This window comes from Acanthisitta chloris, unplaced genomic scaffold, assembly GCF_000695815.1.
Source record: "Acanthisitta chloris isolate BGI_N310 unplaced genomic scaffold, ASM69581v1 scaffold1267, whole genome shotgun sequence".
Classification (NCBI taxonomy): Eukaryota; Metazoa; Chordata; class Aves; order Passeriformes; family Acanthisittidae; genus Acanthisitta; species Acanthisitta chloris.
Window position 1 is genome coordinate 1,006 of NW_008680711.1, and position 20,097 is coordinate 21,102.

The following is a 20,097-nucleotide window of genomic DNA, read 5'->3' on the forward strand; positions in this document are numbered from 1 at the left end:
ATTGTCTGAAAATACCTGCATTTTAAATTTAGCCCTTGCATTAGCTGAGCTTGCTGTGATTCTAAGTGTGTATTCTAAGTACCGAGTGGCAAACTGAAGTCTAATACTAAACATAGTGTCTAATACATTCCACTAGTCAATTCAGATTGTATTTTTTGCATTCCTCTCTGTGTGTCATGTTAGTGACTTCACATGCCTTAAGCTAACCCATGGTGTGTGTTACAGCAAAGCTCCAATGGCCCCGTGAAGAAGTCTATGCGAGAGAAGGCCGTGGAGCGCAGGAATGGCAATAAGGAGCACAACAGCAACTTCAAAGCAGGATACATCCCCATCGATGAAGACCGTCTGCATAAGACAGGGTTACGTGGCAGGAAGGGCAACTTGGCCATATGTGTGATCGTTGTTCTTTTTATTTTGGCCGTCATCAATCTGATTGTGAGTATAATACTTGGACCGTAAGCAACATTAGGTCATATTTCATTTTGATGGTTTATTAGAGAAATAACTTTTCCAGTATGGCTAAGAACTTAAAATGTACAGGAAAAGACTCTCATTTTTATCCTGTCTTTTTTGTTCTTTTGTAGTCTGAGCAAGATTAGATGGAAGAATCTTGTAAGTTCAGTCATGGTTATTTAAGTTATCATGGTCCCAGAAAGGAACCTACTATTTATGTAAGAAAGGATTAGGAACCTTCAAAGTGTCACTCCAGGCAAAGTGTTAGAAGTACAAATGCATTCAGGAGATATGCCAGGAACATTTTATGTAACAGAGCTACATGTGAGCATTCAGAATTAACCAGTCACTGCACTTCAGAGCTTCATCATTGTAATTACCACCTTTTCATTGCCTGGGCAATGAGAAGTAACTAATTACTTTTCATAATTGGAAATTCACCTGTGAGGGTGCTTTCTTGTAGTTCAAGGTTAAGTATATCCTGAGCTGAGCAGTTGAGGAAATTTCTTTAGCCAAGGATGCCATGATTACCCTAAAACAGAAAAAAAGATTAAATTATGGATGGGATATAAGTTTAAAGATAATAAGATAAGTTTAAAAATAATGTAAAATGCAGGGATATATATATATATTTCAGTCATTTTAGTTGCTGTTTCAGATAAGTTTAAAAATAATGTAAAATGCTTTTCATAATTAAATGTATTACGATGTTTTCAGTAGGAATTAAACAGACTAAGGTAAATTCACTCCTAAACAACCACATTCCAAGGTGTGGCCTCACCACCAGCATGTGGTGAGGCCACACCTCAAATACTGTGTTTATATATATTTCAGTCATTTTAGTTGCTGTTTCAGATAAGTTTAAAAATAATGTAAAATGCTTTTCATAATTAAATGTATTACGATGTTTTCAGTAGGAATTAAACAGACTAAGGTAAATTCACTCCTAAACAACCACATTCCAAGGTGTGGCCTCACCACCAGCATGTGGTGAGGCCACACCTCAAATACTGTGTTCACTTCTGGGCCCCTCAGTTCAGGAAGGATATTGGGGTGCTGGAGCAGGTCCAGAGAAGAGCAACGAGGCTGGTGATGGGACCCAGCACAAGTGCCATGAGGAGAGGCTGAGGGAGCTGGGGTTGTTTAGCCTGGAGAAGAGGAGGCTCAGGGGAGACCTTACCACCCTCTGCAACTCCCTGACAGGAGGTTGGAGTCAGGTAGGGGTTGGTCTCTTCTCCCAGGCAACCAGCAGCAGGACAAGAGGGCACAGACTCAAGCTCTGCCAGGGGAGGTTTAGGTTGGATATTAGGAAGAGATTTTTTACAGAGAGGCATTGGAATGTGTTGCCCAGGGAGGTGGTGGATTCACCATCCCTGGAGGTTTTCAAGCTGAGACTGGATGTGGCACTTAGTGCCATGGTCTAGTAACCACGGTAGGGTTGGACTCGATGATCTTTGAGGTCTCTTCCAACCCTGTTGATTTTATGACTCTAAGATCCAGATGATCAGCATAATCCTTGAAAATGTGTTTCTCTTTCAGATTACCCTGGTTATCTGGGCAGTGATTCGAATTGGTCCCAATGGCTGTGACAGCATGGAATTCCATGAGAGTGGCTTGTTGCGGTTTAAGCAAGTGTCTGACATGGGTGTTATACATCCCTTGTATAAAAGCACTGTAGGAGGGAGACGGAATGAAGATTTGGTGATCACTGGGAATAATCAGCCTGTAAGTTATACCATGAACTGAAAGTTTGTGAGCAACACTAGGGAATTACATTCATGTTGCTAATAAACATTATACCTGAAACATCATTAACTTCATGACTTTGTTCCTGAAGATTGTTTTTCAGCAAGGAACAACGAAGCTTAGTGTGGAAAAAGACAAAACTTCCATTACCAGCGATATTGGCATGGAATTTGTTGACCCACGGACACAAAATACCTTGTTCAGCACAGACTATGAAACTCATGAGTTTCATCTGCCAAATGGAGTTAAAATATTGAATGTACAAAAGGCTTCTACAGAGAGGGTATGTCTCTTCTAAATTAGTTTTTGTTAAGTATAATGATAAGCCCATAATTTCTGTAACAGTAGAGTAGTATTAGTGGTTTTACACAGGGTCGAGTGTGCCTTAGGAAGCATTGAGCAATCTTGTTCCAGAAAAAAAACCCCAAACCTATAAATGCATAGGAGGAAGAGATTAAGTGAAAACAGAGGGTAAGTGTACATAACTAGTCCTAACAGGAAGGTTGTATTTGCTGCAAGTGTTAGCTGTGTATCCCATAAAATTGTCCTATGAATTGTAGTTTTGATTGCAAAAATAAACTATTTCACATACCTTCCAAAATTAAGTAATCCTGTTTTTAAATGCGAACGTGGAAAATAACAAATGGGCAGAAGCTTCATAGGCATAAAGGCAGAAGAGCAAGCAGCACATTGACCTTTTTTATTAAATTGTATAGCAGTACTTTTAAGGTAAAGTTACTCAGACAAACACGAGTGACACATTTTCACTGATCTGTAATACACTGGATTTTGGTTATGTTCTTAGATTACCAGCAATGCAACCAGTGATCTGAACATAAAGGTTGATGGCCGTGCTATTGTCCGTGGAAACGAAGGTGTTTTCATCACAGGCAAGACCATTGAGTTTCGAATGGGTGGGAACATGGAACTGAAAGCTGTAAGTATTTCAAATCAGCGGTTTTTAATAGTTTATTGTCAAATTCAGTTGATAGTAAACTGACATGGTTTCAAACTTTATATAAACTAGTCATGCATAAAAACTCAGTCAGTGTATTTAGTAGGATTTAAATCAGTGTTTTATTACTTTGCTGTTAATTTGTGGTGCAGAAGTTTTCAGGCAGCAGTGATTTATTACTGTTAAGAGAGCAAAAACCCACAATGCAATTAAAAGTAAGCTATTGGCCCTCTGCAATGAAATGAATACCAGAGGGAATTCATCTTCTCCTCTGGAAGCTTTACTGGGGTCAGCCAGTAAAGTCCTCTCCTTTGCCAGAGGAGCAGAGCCTAACTGTGCTGTCACAGTTAGGCTCACTAGCATTGCTTTTAGATTTCTGGAGATGGTTAAGATTGCAGTGCATATGGAATGATGGGAATGGTTAGAGGAGGTATATGCACTTTCAAGTGTAAATCAATTTCATGTATGAATTCAAACACCAACTCCCCCATTTCATGTCCATGGTTTTAGACTTGCTGCATTTGTTAATAGGTCTGTAAAGTGAAAAGCCACACTACTGCTGTCTGTCTCAATACTGACCTACCACTGGAATAGCAAAGTACATTGCTGACTGTAATTGAGAAATCCATGGACATTATTATAAATTTCATTAAAATAATTAAACCTTTTTATATGTACCTTTTTTATTCTGTTGATTCTACAGCCGTTCTAAAGATGTGATTTATTCAGCATGTCCTCAAAACCAGCCTGCCTTGTTTAAATTAGATGTACTTTTTTTTTTCCTCTTTCCTCATAGGAAAACAGCATTATCCTGAATGGAACTGTGATGGTCAGCCCCTCACGACTGCCAAGTTCTTCTTATGGGGAGCAGTTCAACAATGGCAACTGGCTGCGTTTTAAGCTGTGCATGTGTGCAGATGGAACACTGTTCAAGGTTCAGGTGACAGGTTATAACATGGGTTGTCAGACTTCTGTCAACCCGTGTGGAGCCACACACTAAAACAAACCACTGCCAGGAGAGTTCTCTTTTGTGTTTACATATATTTGTATGAAGTAATTGCATGCCTTCAAGGATTTCTGTTTTTACGGCAGTTTATACTAACATTTCTTACGTAATATTTTTAAGGAAAGGCTGCTAGGGTCAGCAGTATTATGTCACCATCCTGGTAGCTGCAGTAGTGGTGATGATTCAGTAAGCTTTCAGTGTATGTGTGTACAGAAATACCTTCTTGAGTTGGGAGCAGTAGAATATATTTAAGAACATGATCTCAGCAACAACGTGGACTGCCTTCCATTGCCTGTGGAGGAGGTTTTTGTCCTACATCCCAAGAAGACTTTGAGGACTGCTGAGAACACAACTGTGATCTGAAGTACCTCAAGAGGAATGTCAGTTTGTTATTGGAAGTGGATTTGCCTAAGATGGCTGAAGTCTGGCTTTGTCTTCATTTCTTGTTGATACATAGATTTTCCCCAAACTGACATGGTTTACCAGATGTGTGCAAGGAGAGGGGTAATGGCAGATTCACTTTAAAATATCAGATTATTTCTGCCATATATTCTTGTGTCATTACAGAAATTATCATAGTATTTGCAAAGTAATATTGAGTGTGGAAATGTAACTTCAGTTTTGAAATAGTCTTGCAGTTATTGAAGTGTTGCTTGAGCTCCCATTCCTTTTGTGCAGTTAAGGCATTCTGCAGTTGCTTAATTTATGTGAAGTATTTATAAAACATGTTTATATTAGAAGTACATTTTTAAAGATGCACTTATAACATGATCACTACACAAAAATAGTGTTTTCCTGGAGGCTTTAATGTGAACAGTGTCTTGAGTCTGTTACTTGGCAGGTAATAATCTCAAGCATGACTGTTGCAGCAGTGTCAGAGATCAGGGCTCTCTTTCCCCACAAATGTCAGTACTGATGCATTACTGAGTACCTCAGAATTAAATTCTGAAACTGCAGTCTATAATTCAAAACGTGAGGGTAGAACAGCAGAGTAAATACATGTGGATCGGAATTTGTCAGCAGTGAAACTATCTGCGGTGAACTGGGGCCTACTACAGCCTTGCAACTGCCATGGCAGCACTGAGGGGTTTTGTGCTAAAAATAGAACAGCTGTCTATAAAGATTCCTCCTTTCCCCACCCTGTACTTGTCCAGTTTAAAATAGGTTTGTTTTGCAGTAGTATCAAGTAACCTTAGTAATGGAGGCCACAAAGGTGACTGCAACAGCTTCTTGCAAGTTTTTCAAGATAAGCACACACTTCTGATACTAAAATTTCCACAAATGTTACACATTAATTTCAGAATCAGTCATTTGTTATGGGAGGATAAACTATCCTTGTTTTACAGCTCTCAAAGTACATAGCATTCTATAAAATAGAAATCGGCTCTTGCTGTAACAAGAAATTCACTTCTGAAGTCCCAATTCCTGAATTTACTGGAAGTCATTAAGTTCTCATGCAGGATACGTATGGATGGAAGTGATTTCTAGAGGGGATCCTCATGCAGGATATGTATGGATGGAAGTGATTTCTAGAGGGGGATCAGTAGGGCCAGGCATTACACCACATGGGAGGTCAGAGAGGTTGTGTTTCCCTCACTGCTCAAAGGCAGAGCAGGATTGTGATGCTCAGTTTTGGGGGTGGACAGCAGTGGAGCCGTTCTGACAAAAATGATAATAAACAGAATAAAAGATAGCAAAAGACATTTAATTGCTCACATCAAAGACTCTGGGGAAGTACTAACATTTTGCATACTGCCTTCATGAACTTCATAGTTTTGTTAGTTACCAGTTATTAAACACTTTAACACATTTTGCTGAAAACATACCTCTTTGCTGCTCAGCAGTGCCTCAGTATCTGTTACAGTGAAGATGAGGAAATAAACTACAACATTTTTAGAATTTTCATTCTCATGCTAATAGAAGTTTTTCAGTTTATTTTTCTATATATAAACACACATATATGTAAATAAAAATAAATAAAAGGAGCAGGATCCTCAAAGCTGAATTAGATGTTGAAAGTGGCAGATGCTGCCTGAGTCGAGTAGATTCCACACAAAGAGCATATTGAAGCTCTTCTCTGGTTCATATTGACATGTCTGTATGCTAGTTTTGGATTCTTGTCATTATCAAGAGTTCTTTTTAAAATACTGTATGCAGTGTAGCTGAAAGATTTCTCACAAAGGTACTCTTAAATCATGGTCTGGAGAATTGTTTTTGAAGTGTGGATTTTTTTGTCAAAATGTAGCAAAACCAATCATACAAATACCAAAAGAAATAAATTATCAATTTGCTAGCCACTGTTTATGTAATGTTAATATATTTTATATTTATATTACACAGTTTGAGAAATGTTGGCACCATACATGCCTTGTGTTGTGCATTTACTTGTTACCTTCTAACAACTGCCTAAGGTACGTTTTTCTATACGTATTAAATGTTGTGTGGCACATTATTTGTTTCACTCCCACAGATGCACTAAAGATCATGTGTGTTTAAAGTGCATTGTGCAAGTCTCTGTAAAATGCCATACTGGGTACGCTGAAACAACTTGCATGTGAAGAGTTCTCAGCCTATGTAAAGGCAATAGTTGTTGGAATGGGTGAGACACAATTGAATTTCTGTTCTTGGTTTTGAAATGAAACAATAAATTCTAAGATGCAGCCATGGTCCAGTAGTGTTATTTGTAAGAATATAGTTTTTCATTTAAAATACATTGTGGTGTTATTCATAGTGAAACTAGTATTTTATGAACTCTTAACTATGAAAAACACTCCACACCTGTTTGTCATGGATTGTACCCTGTGGACTTTGTTCAGTGGTAATTGTCTGCGATACCTGAAGCAGAGTTCAAAAGTCTCCACTGCTCTTCGTTCACAGGCTCCTGAGAAGTTGAGTTTCTCAAACAAAGTGCTGGAAAAGAAAGAAAAGGTTTGGATTGGGTTTGGGGAGAGGTGGAGGGAGGGGGAAGGTTACCAGTTTATGAATGTTCTTTTTGAAAAATACATAAGACTCCAAAAACTGGAGGTTTAAGGCAGAATGTTGGTAATACTTTGATTATTTGGTGTTGATTTTTTTTAATGTTGAAGTACTTCCTCTTTCTATTTAATTCTTATTATGCTGAACTTAACTATAATTTTACATTTGACATACAGATCCTATGGCTAACCTTCATCTGAGTGTCATAGCTGTGGTCCTTTTCTTTAACCTTCCTGGATCAGCGAGAGCAAAGTCCCAGTGGATTCTTGAAACACATCACCATTCAGACTGCTGGTGGCAAGGGGAGTTCTTGCTGAACTGTTCTTTTACCAGAATATCAACTATCCCAGAAGCTATATCACAAACAGCAACAACAGCTGACTTTAGTTACAATAATATTAGAACTTTTCTGTGCACTGATGAAAGAAATGAAAAATGGATGCTAAAACACCTGAACCTCAGTAACAACCTGATTTCTGAACTCTCCTTAACTACTTGTACGTATTTACCTGTCTTAGAAACCTTAAACCTCAATGGTAATGCCATCCACACCCTCACACTGGACACACCTATGCCTGCACGTGGCTCTACAACACACAGAAAAGTTGATCATCTCCTGCCTGCTTTGAAAATACTGTCAGTCGAAAGAAATAATCTTAATACAGTTCCAAGAGGTAAGCATTAAAAAAATCTTTAAGGACCTGACTCCCAAGGGGTAAGTTGGGTTTGGATGTATTCCATACAACTTACTGAATTCAGAGTGAGATTTTCTCATTTAGTTATGCTTAAGGTGAGGGAAAGTCCCCCATGTGTAAATAGAGAGATGGAAGCAAATGGGTTGTTTTGATTTAGGTTGGGAGATTTTTATGCTGCCTTGGTAACCCTAATGCCTTAATATCAGTCAGATATATCCAAATTTATCCTCTTAGGAGCCCAAGCAGTATTATTGTTTGTTTGTATAGAAAGGGAAGTAATGATTTTTGGAAAAACAACAGCCTCCTCAACCCAGTCATGACCCTTACCATCAAGAAAATTACGGATAATGAATTTCACACTACCCTTCAGAAGGAAGTCAACACTCTTAAATAAAACTTGCTGCAATTTCAGTATCATGAAGACAGGAAAACATACTTTGTTCAGTCAAAACAATTTTGCTCTTTGCCATCTGACACACAACCAAGGTGCCACCTTGGTGTACCAGGAGAGGGCTGTAAGGTTTTGATAGACTTTTAGAAAGGGTTTGCTGGTCAGTGAACTGTGCTAGGCAGCTTAGCCTTTAGCCTCATAAAAGGATGATTGACATTGTCCAAACTGTTTGAATGAAGCAGAAGCTGCCAAAGGAGTTACCCTATCCTATATGCTGTGTTGAATTTATTGATTTCTGATAACATCATCAAATACATTTGCTCTAGAGTTTGAAAATTTGTGGGGTGACAAACAAAACCTCCACTAGTCCCACAAAGTCAGGCAAAGGGAGTAAATGTGCACCTACACAGGACCCAGAAAGTTTTATTTTTCTCCTTTTATGATAATTAATAATTCTCTGGGCACACTGGAAACCCATTTCACTGAATTATTTTGTAGTATCTGTAAGGTACTCATATAGACAGTATACAAAAGCTTTCACCAAGTACATTGATGCAAATTTGGTTTGTTTTGATAGATAAATATAATTACAGGATACCTCAATGGGTCAGAGAGATCAGTCCTTATCTATTAGAAACTCAATTTTTAGATGTCAAATTGCTCTGCATGGTACCACCATACTTCAAGTTTACTTAAACCCCATATTCATTTAAATACATGTTCAAAACTTTATTTTCCTTGTGCAAAATAATGCATGGTACCACCATACTTCAAGTTTCCTTAAACCCCGTATTCATTTAAATACAAAACTTTATTTTCCTTGTGCAAAATACTTGACTAATGTTCTAGTTTTTAAGCTCTGGTAAGAAACCAGAAACTGCAGTTCTAAAGCGAGAGGTTTCTCACAGCTGCCACCCCAGGCATCAGGCTGATGCCTATTGCTGCCATACCAGTGTTATATTTTTGGCACAAGTTTAGTTTCAGGGAAGCATCCAAAGTACAATTCCTCATGCAGGTGCAAGGAAGAATTTATGAACTGCCAGAACTTCTGAATGCCTTTGCTGTCAGCTACCTGTAGTTTTACAGCAGGAAATTAATCATTCCCTGTGCTCTTCAGAATAAATCCAAAGATCAATTACTCAGCAAACTGAAATGCAAACTGAGAAAAGAGATTTCCAGTAAACCAGATGACACCAAGGGTAAGATTTTTAAGAACTAGTAGCTAGCTTCTCAACAATGCTGTATGATCAAAACTCACTAGAGTGACATTGGGGTGTTGCAAACTGTGGTGATGCTCAGTGTTCAAGTGCCTGGCTTCCCAGTGGAATTTGCAGTCTGGAGCTCAGGGAGCTGCTTACGCAGCACCTAAGAGAAATAAGATCCTTGCATAAGGGCTCCTTAAGCAAGACAGATGATATTGTAACTAGGATATGCTGAAGAATTTACTGTCATGCTTGATAATTCACAGGCAGACAGGCATAAGCAACAACACAATTTTGTTTCCAGTCAGGTTTACATCCTATGAATACAGTTCACATAATTCCACATATGAAAAAATCCTATGAAACTGCAGATGGCAATGGATAGGAGATGCTGAATAATTCCACATATGAAAAAATCCCATGAAATTGCAGATGGCAATGGATAGGAGATGCTGTATCACCTTTTGTATCTCCATCCTTTATTTATAATAAACATATTTGGATCTTATAAACTGATTATGTTACACCCTTTTCACACTCCTCTTTTCCTACCTCCAGTGCTCCAGAGAAGCACATTCAGAGATCACAGAATAATTCTGAGAGCACAAAGGAATGTTACTGCTTTTATGAAAGTGTTGGTTTATAAAACATGCATTGACTGTGATTGTCTGACCATGTTTGCTGCTGATGCAATGCAGCTTCTGGAACGGGACCACCACTGAATAGGAAAGGTGTAACAACACAAAGGCTGCAGCCACTCATTGCAGCAGACAGCAATGGAAGGAATTTTGTGGCAAAGAATTTTCTAAAGACACTGTATGCAATTGGGAAAGCAGACCATGAAATGTGAACTAGTTCTGTTCTTTCTAGGACTGGGCCTGCTGCAATCTTTACAAACTGTCCGTATGGCATCCAATAGCATACGACAGATCGAGCCACAGGATTTTCAGAACTGTTCACAGCTGAAGGACATTGACCTGCAGAACTGACCCAAAGGATTTTCAGAACTGTTCACAGCTGAAGGACATTGACCTGCAGAACAACAAGATAACTAAAATTCATCCAGATGCCTTCAGGGATCTCAACAAATTACAGGTCGTAAAGCAGTATAACCACTATTTCAATGTTCTAATCACCATTAAAGATATTAATTACAATATTCAGCATGATTATATTGCTCTGATTATTATATTAGTATACAATTATAAAAATGAAAGCAAATGGTGAGAATAAGAATTTTTTATGTTTGCTTTTCATATATAGGAAAACACTCAGACTTGTAAATATACAAAATATAACATAAAAATCACCATTTATCTATGCTATAAACCAGTCCGAAACTGCCTTAAGCACACACATGTCCTTTTCTACCCCCATCCCTTCCATGGCAAGAGGTCTGCAACTTCCCATTCCCACACAGGGAGGTCTGCAATGGGAGAAGTCTGAATATGCCACAATTTAAACTTTTAATGTATGTTAATAGGCTTAGAACAATGTTATTGAAATCTTAAACAGATGTATTGTTCGCATAACTAAAGAAGTGCTTGTATACTAAAAGAAACATTGTGGATGTTGCAGTAAGGATTTCATTGTAAGGCTTATCAAATTAATTCTGAATTATTTCCACGTAGGTTGTGGATCTCCGTGAAAATGCTCTGGCAATCCCTCTACCACAGATATTCAGCACTTGGAACTTCTTTCGGCTTGAAGTGTATTTGGCAAATCATGGCTGGATATTTAACTGCAGACTAAACACTTTCAAACGCTTATTTCATTTCCTTTATGACACCACAAGGAGAAAATGGAGCCTTTCATATAATAAGTCTGCCAACAACTCACAAAAACCTCTGCTGTATCTTTCAAGCTCTGATTTAAACTGCAGGGACAGTGTGTTGCTCAAGACGGCCCTAATCCCAACAGGGAGCACATCAGTGCTGAACTGTAACTTGGACAACACAAGGGGTATGTACATAGAATCACAGAATCACAAAATCAACCAGGTTGGAAAAGACCTCCAAGATCATCGAGTCCAACCCTACCGTGGTCACTAGACCATGGCACTAAGTGCCCCATCCAGTCTCATCTTGAAAACCTCCAGTGATGGTGAATCCACCACCTCCCTGGGCAGCACATTCCAATGTCTGAGCACTCTCTCTGTAAAAAATCTCTTCCTAATATCCAACCTAAACCTTCCCTGGCAGAGCTTGAGTCTGTGCCCCCTTGTCCTACTGCTGGTTAAATGGTTAAAGTCCCTACATCAGGGACTCCATCCAAATGCATGCAGAAAGATCAAAGAAATCTGGGTTTAAAAGTGAATTTCTAAAGATACTGTTTAAAAATAAGTGAACAAGTTAATCTGCACTATTATTTCATTAGAAAGTAGTATATGGGTTAGAATATTTGAAAGTCATGTTTCCTGAAAGTCTTCATCCCCTTCCTTACATTAAACTAATAAATTATCCCAAATTATAGACAACAAATTTCAATAAGTAGTATGTTGCAAATGTAGCAGTTAATTTTGGACCCAAACAAAGGACCAAATAGTGGGGTAGCACTTCTGAAGCATGTAGAAAATGGAAGGGGGGTGGTGGGGGGAATATATGATGGTTTAACAGACTTAGTACCGTTAAAAAATTATAATAAATTGTTAAAATTATCAAAGTTAGGTCAGAGTATATTCTTATAGAAATACCTTGACTCTGCAAACCAAGCTTTTAAGAAAGATTGAGTTGGTTTCTCCTTTTATTTCAGGCAATGGAGTCTCCTGGTGGACACCTAAAGGCAGAATTTCAGAAAATCATAGTCTTCCTCATATGACACTGGATAAAATGAATAATTTAGTGATACACAATGCTGAGAAAACTGCTGAAGGAATATATTTGTGTATTTTTAATACAACAAAGGAGAACTATCTCATTTACAATCTACAGGTGAAAGAGAGGGTTTCAGCATCTCTGGTTAGAAAAGCCCGGGACACTAACAGTGTTTTTAGACAAGGAAGAACAGAGTCAGACCTTGCACTGGCTGTCTCCCTCTCAGTGCTCATTACATTTGTTTGTGCATTTTGTCTGGGTGCTTTTGCTAGACCCTACCTGGTGAGCCTGTGGAGACTCATGCACGGGAATAAAAATTCAGGTTCAAACCAAATGTATACTAATCAAGCTTTTTCAGATGAAACCTTGAGCAAAGAGTTTTCTACAAGCCAATCAACAAATACACAGCATAATTTGTTAATCAACCAACAAATACACAGCATAATTTGTTAATTTGTGATGAGGATTCTTCAAGATACACAGACACGTGTCCTACAGAATCTTCTACTTTGCATGAAAGAGTCACTTCTAGTGGTGTACATCCACTAAATCCTGAAGCAGAGCATCAGAACCCCAGCAACATGAAGAAAAAATCACTATTTTCAGATATCAAAACTAATATTGACCATTATCAAAATGCAAATGCTGATGATAATGGACTATTTTCTGTAAGGACAGATTACCAGAATAGCAATGAAGTAACACCAAGACAATCAATGAGTAATGACATTGCATTATGGAAAGATTCAACATATGCAAAGAACAAACACTCAGAGAAGAACAGGTTCCCTCCCATACCCAGAAGACTGAATGCTGACCCTTACTCAAATCACACCAACTCTTCAGATTCAGATTTAGCCTTCATGGGAGAAACCAACTCTCCGTTTTCCACAACACAAACACGTACAGTTGCACAAGACTCTAGAAACAGCAGAGTAAGCAACAACTCTGGTCTGGAACATTCTGAGATGACAAAGGCTACACCAGATTCTCCAGAAAGAAAAGATATTGTTTCACATAATGAACCCATGCACACTACAAAATTTAAGCATGAAAGGCAAAGCCGTGATGAACAACTTGGTCTAAACAGCAACACAAATATGACTAGTGATGTGGGACGTGTTATTTTACCCAGTAACTCCAGAAGAGATACAGATATTGAGCACACAAATATGACTAGTGATGTGGGAGATGTTATTTTACCCAATAACTCCAGAAGAGATACAGATATTGAGAATTCAAGCACCTATTTAACAGTAGAAGGCTCTCCCTTTAGTGAGTATGACTGTGAAAGGGTATGTACAAATGAAACCAATGCTTCTGCAGATGTATTTGGTGACAGTTCTTCAGACGAAGGGACTCTATTCACAATGAGTGACTGTAGTTCTTTAGCAGATTCTGAACTGGAACAACCTGTAGTTAGTGACAACATGCCAGTCTGTCAGCTGTCACTAGAGGAAGCTGATGCTAACAGTGAAACTGTGGAGCTCTCAACACCACCAGAGTCTCCAAACATTGTGGCTGAACTTCAGTATACTGGGGAAAATGAAGATGAGAACAGTGCATATTATGAAACCATTATTAATCATGGGTCAGATGCCACCACAGCTGAACCAGCATCCCCTTATGCTGATAAATGCAGTGACCATGTAAGCATGTCAGATCCAGACACAGTTAGTTCTTCAAGTCAAGAAGTTCCAGGTAAGTTGGATTATTTTACTAATGCAGAGTCAACGCTACAAACCCCTGATTCTGATTCTCTCCACAATCAAAGTACAGACTTTGGTAACATGGTAGAACATTCTCCCACATATGACACAGACATAGAGGAAAGTCCTGAAGAGGCTGAAATGCAGCTGTATCAGCTTCCCACTGACCCACAGCATTCCCTCAGCTTCAGTGCCACTGAACAAAAAGAAAATGCACCAGAGGAGAATACAGATGAGCACATAGCCAGGAACTCCTCTGAAAAGAATAGTGGTGAAGCATTAAGGAGAACATTAAGAAGAAACATGAGTACATCTGAGGACAATGACTTTATTTTTGCTCCCTTTGATACTGACTTGAATGAAATTGTTAAAAACACATCGCTGCTGCATTCCAACGATGAATCATCTCTTCAGTCTCTGCCTGAACGCACAGCTGAAAAACATTTTAGGCTTATTACACAGCAAGATGACTTGCTACCACAGGGGAAGGAGGGGAACACAACTAAGGCTTGGGCAGATAAAATGCACAGAGGTTTTGAGGAGGAAAACTGTGATGGATACACAGAAATACAGGACACCAGCAAATGCAGTCCACCTGAAGAAACACAGCCTTGTAATCTTACAGCAGATCTGCTGCAGCTTTGCACTTCTGGGAAAACACAGGCAGGTTTCACAATAGATGATCATTTCCAACTGGATCAGAGTGACGAGGATACAAACTCCTTCTCAGTCCCACAAGATTTCTTCAGTGAAAGCACACGATACAGTTCACATTCATTCCCACAAAAGCCTGCAGGAAATACAATCTCTGATTCCAGCAAGACAGAGGATGATATTACTACAACGGAACTGGAGAACAATTCTACAACGGCTGGAGAACACCTCCAAAATTCCAGCGAAGCTCTCAATCAAAAAAGTCAGACGAATTTAAGACGGGACCAGTTTTTTGTTAAGAAGAAAAGAGCATTTGATGGATTTGCTAATATTTTGCAAAGCAGGACAACAAACTTCGATAGCTGAGACTATTGGAAAAAAAATGTTTCAAAGTGAAATGCCTTTTGTATAGAAGCTACTTGCAAAAAACCAATAAGAGATTTTATGAAAAGCAGCTCTAGAATGTTACTGATAATAAAGCCTTTGCTGAATTTTAATGTATATACTTTCTCATTATCGTTGGTACTAATATGTAAGTTTCCCTTGGAATTTGCTTCAGATATGCAGTTTTGCATCTCTAAAATAAATGTAATACTGAAATTATCACTACATTACTATTGTGTTTTCCTGTGGGACTCAACCCTATCCAGTGCAATAGTATTACTGTCTTCTGCTTTTTTGAGCCAAATTTGTGGATTAAGTGTCTCTGAATTCCCACAGTTTTGCAAAGATAAGTAAAGTCCAAGCAGTATTCAATTACATTCAAAAAATTACTTTTCTACTTGGCAAGACAGAGAGTAATGAAAACCTTCTTTCTCAAAGAAACAGAATAGAATTCAATCCTTGCAGAAAAGTTTGTTGCAGAGATGTAGCTATGATGGGGCATCACCTGTAGCTTGCAAATGTGATGACATGGGCAGGGTAATGTAAAAAAAAGACAAAGGATCCTATACCTCCTTCAGAACTTTACTAAGGGCAGATCAAGCACAGTTCAAAAATATTGTATTAGAACATCAGTAGCTTGACATAGAGTGATGTTTTATAAGCCAAAAGGTACCAAACATATGGTAAAATTTTCTCTGAATATGGCCCAAAGCCCTTTCAACATACACAGCACCACAGATGCAGTCCTTGAAGGGAAATGTCATCATGAAGGGGAGGAGACCTAGGCTCTGAGAAAATGCAGCAAGCTAGCTAGAAACTCTGGGAAAACTCTACTATGGAGACACAACCCACTAAAATCCCCAAAGAGGAAGCACACATTTCAGTTCCATCACATGAGGAACAAGTTCGACGGCACCCTACGTCACTGAAACTATCTTTGAAGAAAACTAGGCGAGAACAGAGATGCTGACAGAAGCTGACAACTCTGGTTAGCTTCACATGCTTGGAACTAAAAAGGAAATATTGCACAACCCTCAGGAGGCAAGTAAAAGCAACTGAAGGAGACCAGTACTTATATTATTTCATCTTTTGAAAAATATTTTCTTCATGCCTGGAGCTCCTTTTAAAATAATTGTTTTACACATCCAGCATCACAATTACCTGTAATGTATTTACTGGGCTGAATCACCTATGCTTAAAGCTCCTGTTGATTTCTTTTGTCTTTTTTTTTGTGGCCAATTTTTGCAAAATCTCTATCATAACTCAGACTAGATTGCAGGGCAATTTCATGCAGATATTGTATAGATTTGATTTAGTTCACCACAGTATTTGCAAATAAATGCACTCAATAACACACGATTCAATTACAAGCAATGACTCTGCTGTCACAGGTGATCTTTGTTTTCCAATTAGTTCTTGGAAGATTGCTGTTCTTTTGGCTCCAGTACTCAGTGATATCTCAACTGATAATTAATAAGTTAATTAAGAGCAGGTACTGGCTTCATTCCTTTGATAGGAATCTGCTCAGAAAAATGAGGATGAAATCATCTTCTGAAGAAATACACAATTTGTCATCAAATTATTCATTTTAAAAGTCTGGTTTTGTTTTCTGTTTTTCAAACACAGAGAAAATTTTATACACTTAACTCTCCATAGTTGTTTTTACCCTCTGAGTAGACACGAATTAAATGACAAAACACTCAAATCTGCAAAAATCACAGCATTCCCAGAAAAGTTAAAAATATAGGAACTCTGAAATAAAGTATCTTTCCCAATGCAACACAGTCCTTGATTATATAAGTGTCTGTAAATGTTACACCCTGTTCTACTGCAATTTTTCTCCCTTAATACCCACACAGCATCAACACTCAGGTAATGCTTTGGCTTCTGTTGAATTTAAGGCTGCTGTTCTCAGAGAACAGTGTGTAGCATAAAACCCAACTGGTTTTAGAGGTTGTCTAGAAATAAAGAACTGGTTAATCTGACACCAGTTCCTTGTAGGAACAGCTACAGAGCCACTACAAGCAGAAAACAGAGCAGAACTTCCTCACCACGAGCACTCTTCTCACACCCACAGCCAGCTTGCAGGAAAGCTCATTATCCACACAAGTTACTTGGGCCCAAAGCAACTTTCAATATGCAATGCATGGAAAAAGTGCTGACTTGCTCTTTATGGTACCTACAAGTGTTCAAACACTGTGCTGACACCTCTCCAAGGTCTGTCATCTTTTGATTGTACCACCTGCTAACCAGTTAAGAAATCAAACTACACAAGTAAGCCAATTTTGTGGATGATGGGGGAAAAATTACCCGAGTGTCTCTACTGATGTCTCATACATAGCAATGTTTTGTTATTTGTTTCAGCTATAGACCAGCAAGCTTTCAGAATACATACTGGTTTCATCTGTTTTCTGACCATGGAATGCTGCAGTGGCAATGCACACAGTACATCACTTGTGAGAAGCTGAGTTTACTAAGCCTCCCTTCATGCCATGAAGTTACAGAAAAAGTTTATGTGTTCTTGTCAGAGAAAATAAATTTGCTCCTTCATCATGGGATTTTAACATGCGACAAAGCATTTCATTCTGCTGCCACAACATTGTTCATGTTCCATCTCAAACTTACCCTCATGTTTCTGCCTAATCTTGCCACTGTCCTTTGCTGCTTATGTCCCCACTCATTATTAATTCTTCATTCAAATCGAAACAGCTGCTTCTGCTTCATATTGGTTCATTAGCAATTCTCTTTAACTTAATACAAAGCCTTTATATTTTCTGTAGCTTCCATGCAGTACTCTTCACACTGCTCCTCTCCAGCCACTCCATTTTGCCATGTCCTTCTGTATACAATAGTTATACAGTCCCACACACACTGACCCTGAGACTGTAACCACTCATTTTTCTTTACATTTCAGCTGGTAGCAATCCACTATCTTGTTCACACTGAAAACTTCACTAATTTAGCTTGTTTGATCACTGAGAATTTCTAGGATACCTATACTAGTAGAAAACCAGTTGCTGTTACTATCCCAGTTGATTGTGGGTAAACAGATGAAGTCACAGTCCCTGAGAGTATCCTGCATGAATTTGTAAATGAAGCATGACGAGGCAGCCAAGAGGATGTTGGCAATAGACTGAGCACTCCCTTCTCACAGGGAAACAGTGTGCTGAGCTCCAGAGCTGACAGGACACAGCATCCCTCATTCAGTGAATCAGTACAGGAAAAAATACTGAAGTCTTGGGAGCAGATCAAGAACTTCAGACACTAATCAGAATGAAACAAAGCTCTCATTTTCAAACACATACCTATGATAGTTTGATAATTATCAAGTTGCCTGCTGTAGGTACAAAGCATTTCAATGTTTCCCAAGCATATTGAAAAGCAGACTGGAAAATAACCCTTAAATGTAAGAAGACATGCACATTTAACCTACAAATAATTAACATCAGAATCTTTTTGGATGGTAGTACTAAATTCTTCATTGTATAGAAGACTGTGACTCATACCCTCTGATAAATGCAAGCAAGAGCCTACATTCTGAGAACTGGCAAAGGCAATCCCTGTCTTCATCCACAAGAGGAATGTAATGAAAAACTTCTCCAGGATTGTTTATCTCCAGTATACATTATGACATTCTAATTGTAACAAATACATTCAATTTCAAGTGATATTTTAAGCCAAGAGCCTTCAGACTGGTAGGTCAAATAGTGCAAAATATTTTTTAAAAGCCTTGTGAACTCTCTTACATATGTTCTTTATTGTCTTTGCCAGCTTTTACATCTGTTTCTTATTTAAAAACAAATTTTCAACTCTGCAACCAATACAAAATAGTGAGATTAACTGATGGCTCTTTCAAAAACCTAGCTTGTGAATGTATTACAGATATTTAGAATGTAATCTTCATGTCTTATTGGCAATAGCTTTTCTACTGCTCTGCTCAGATACTGTAACATTCACTTTGAAAAGACCAACGTGAGAGCTCATCAGAAGTCTAATAATTGAAAAACTTCTAAAAATAAAACACAACTGTTTAAGGTCATAAACAGACCTCAGATCATCACCACATTTAAATACAACTAGACCAGTCTCCTCTTCCAGCATTAGAGTAACAGAGACTTTTCGTAGCACACACTTTGGGAAATCACAGAAGGGTTGAAGTTGGAAGTGGCATTTGGGTTCACCTAGTCCAACCATCCCAATCAAGCAGGGCCACCTAGAGTCAGCTGCCCAAGACCACGTTCAGATGGCTTTTGAGTATCTCTGCCAACAGAGACTCCATAACTGTGCACAGTCACAGTGCCAGTGCAGTGCCTCTCAGTTGAAAAAAAAAATGTTTCATGATGTTTAGATGGAGCAGTCAGTGTTTCAGTTTGTGCTTATTGACTGTTTCCTGTCACTGGGCACTGCTGAAAAGAGCCTGGCTTTGTCTTCTTTACACCATCCCTTCATGTATTTAAATACATTAGTAAGACCTCCCACAGTACCTTCTCTTCTCCAGGCTAAACAGTCCCAGCTTTTCCTCTTACAAGTTCCAATCCCTGCATTATCTTCATGGACCCTCTGCAGTAGGTTGCAGTGTCTCTGGTGCTGTGAAGCACAGAAGTACACACAGTACTAAGGTCTGGCCTCACCAGTGCTGAGGAGGAGAGAATAATCACCTCTCTCAGCCTGCTGACAATACTTTATCTAACACAGACCAGGATACCATTCACCTTTTTGTGGCAAGGATTCATTGCTGGCTCATCTTCAACTTGGTGTCCACCGGTCCCTCTTCCACCAAGATGCTTTCCAGATGGGTGGCCCCTGGTCTATACTGGATTGGGGGTTGTTCCTTCGCAGCTGCAGGACTTGGCACTTCTCCTGGTTGAAGTTCATTAAGGTCCTGTCAGCCCATTTCTCCAGCTTGTTGAAGTCCCTCTGGATAGCAGCATGATCCTCTGGCTTATCATTGTTTACTTCAGTTCTGTATCATCAGCAAAGTTGCTGAGGGTACACTCTGCCCCATTATCCAGGTCTGTAATGAAGATGCTGAACAGGACTGGACCCAGCACTGATCCCTGGAGTGCTAGTTACTGGCCTCCAACTAATCTTCGCTCTGCAGACCAAGACATTC

General features: G+C 38.8%; 2 protein-coding genes across 2 annotated transcripts; both read left to right on the forward strand.

Moving 5' to 3' along the window:
• Window positions 1-225: 225 nt before the first annotated feature.
• Window positions 226-4,412, forward strand: SGCB (sarcoglycan, beta (43kDa dystrophin-associated glycoprotein); the record flags this gene model as incomplete). Its single annotated transcript, XM_009077784.1, has 5 exons — window positions 226-435; window positions 1,993-2,178; window positions 2,291-2,482; window positions 3,005-3,136; window positions 3,951-4,412. Coding segments are annotated over 5 exons (924 nt in total), but the record flags the coding sequence as incomplete, so codon positions are not given.
• Window positions 4,413-7,317: 2,905 nt separating this feature from the next.
• On the forward strand, window positions 7,318-14,966 carry LRRC66 (leucine rich repeat containing 66). Its single transcript, XM_009077785.1, has 6 exons — window positions 7,318-7,810; window positions 10,295-10,410; window positions 10,463-10,647; window positions 11,307-11,386; window positions 12,176-12,572; window positions 12,713-14,966. Exons 1-6 carry the CDS (start codon window positions 7,318-7,320, stop codon window positions 14,964-14,966), a joined length of 3,525 nt encoding a protein of 1,174 aa, XP_009076033.1.
• Window positions 14,967-20,097: the final 5,131 nt, after the last annotated feature.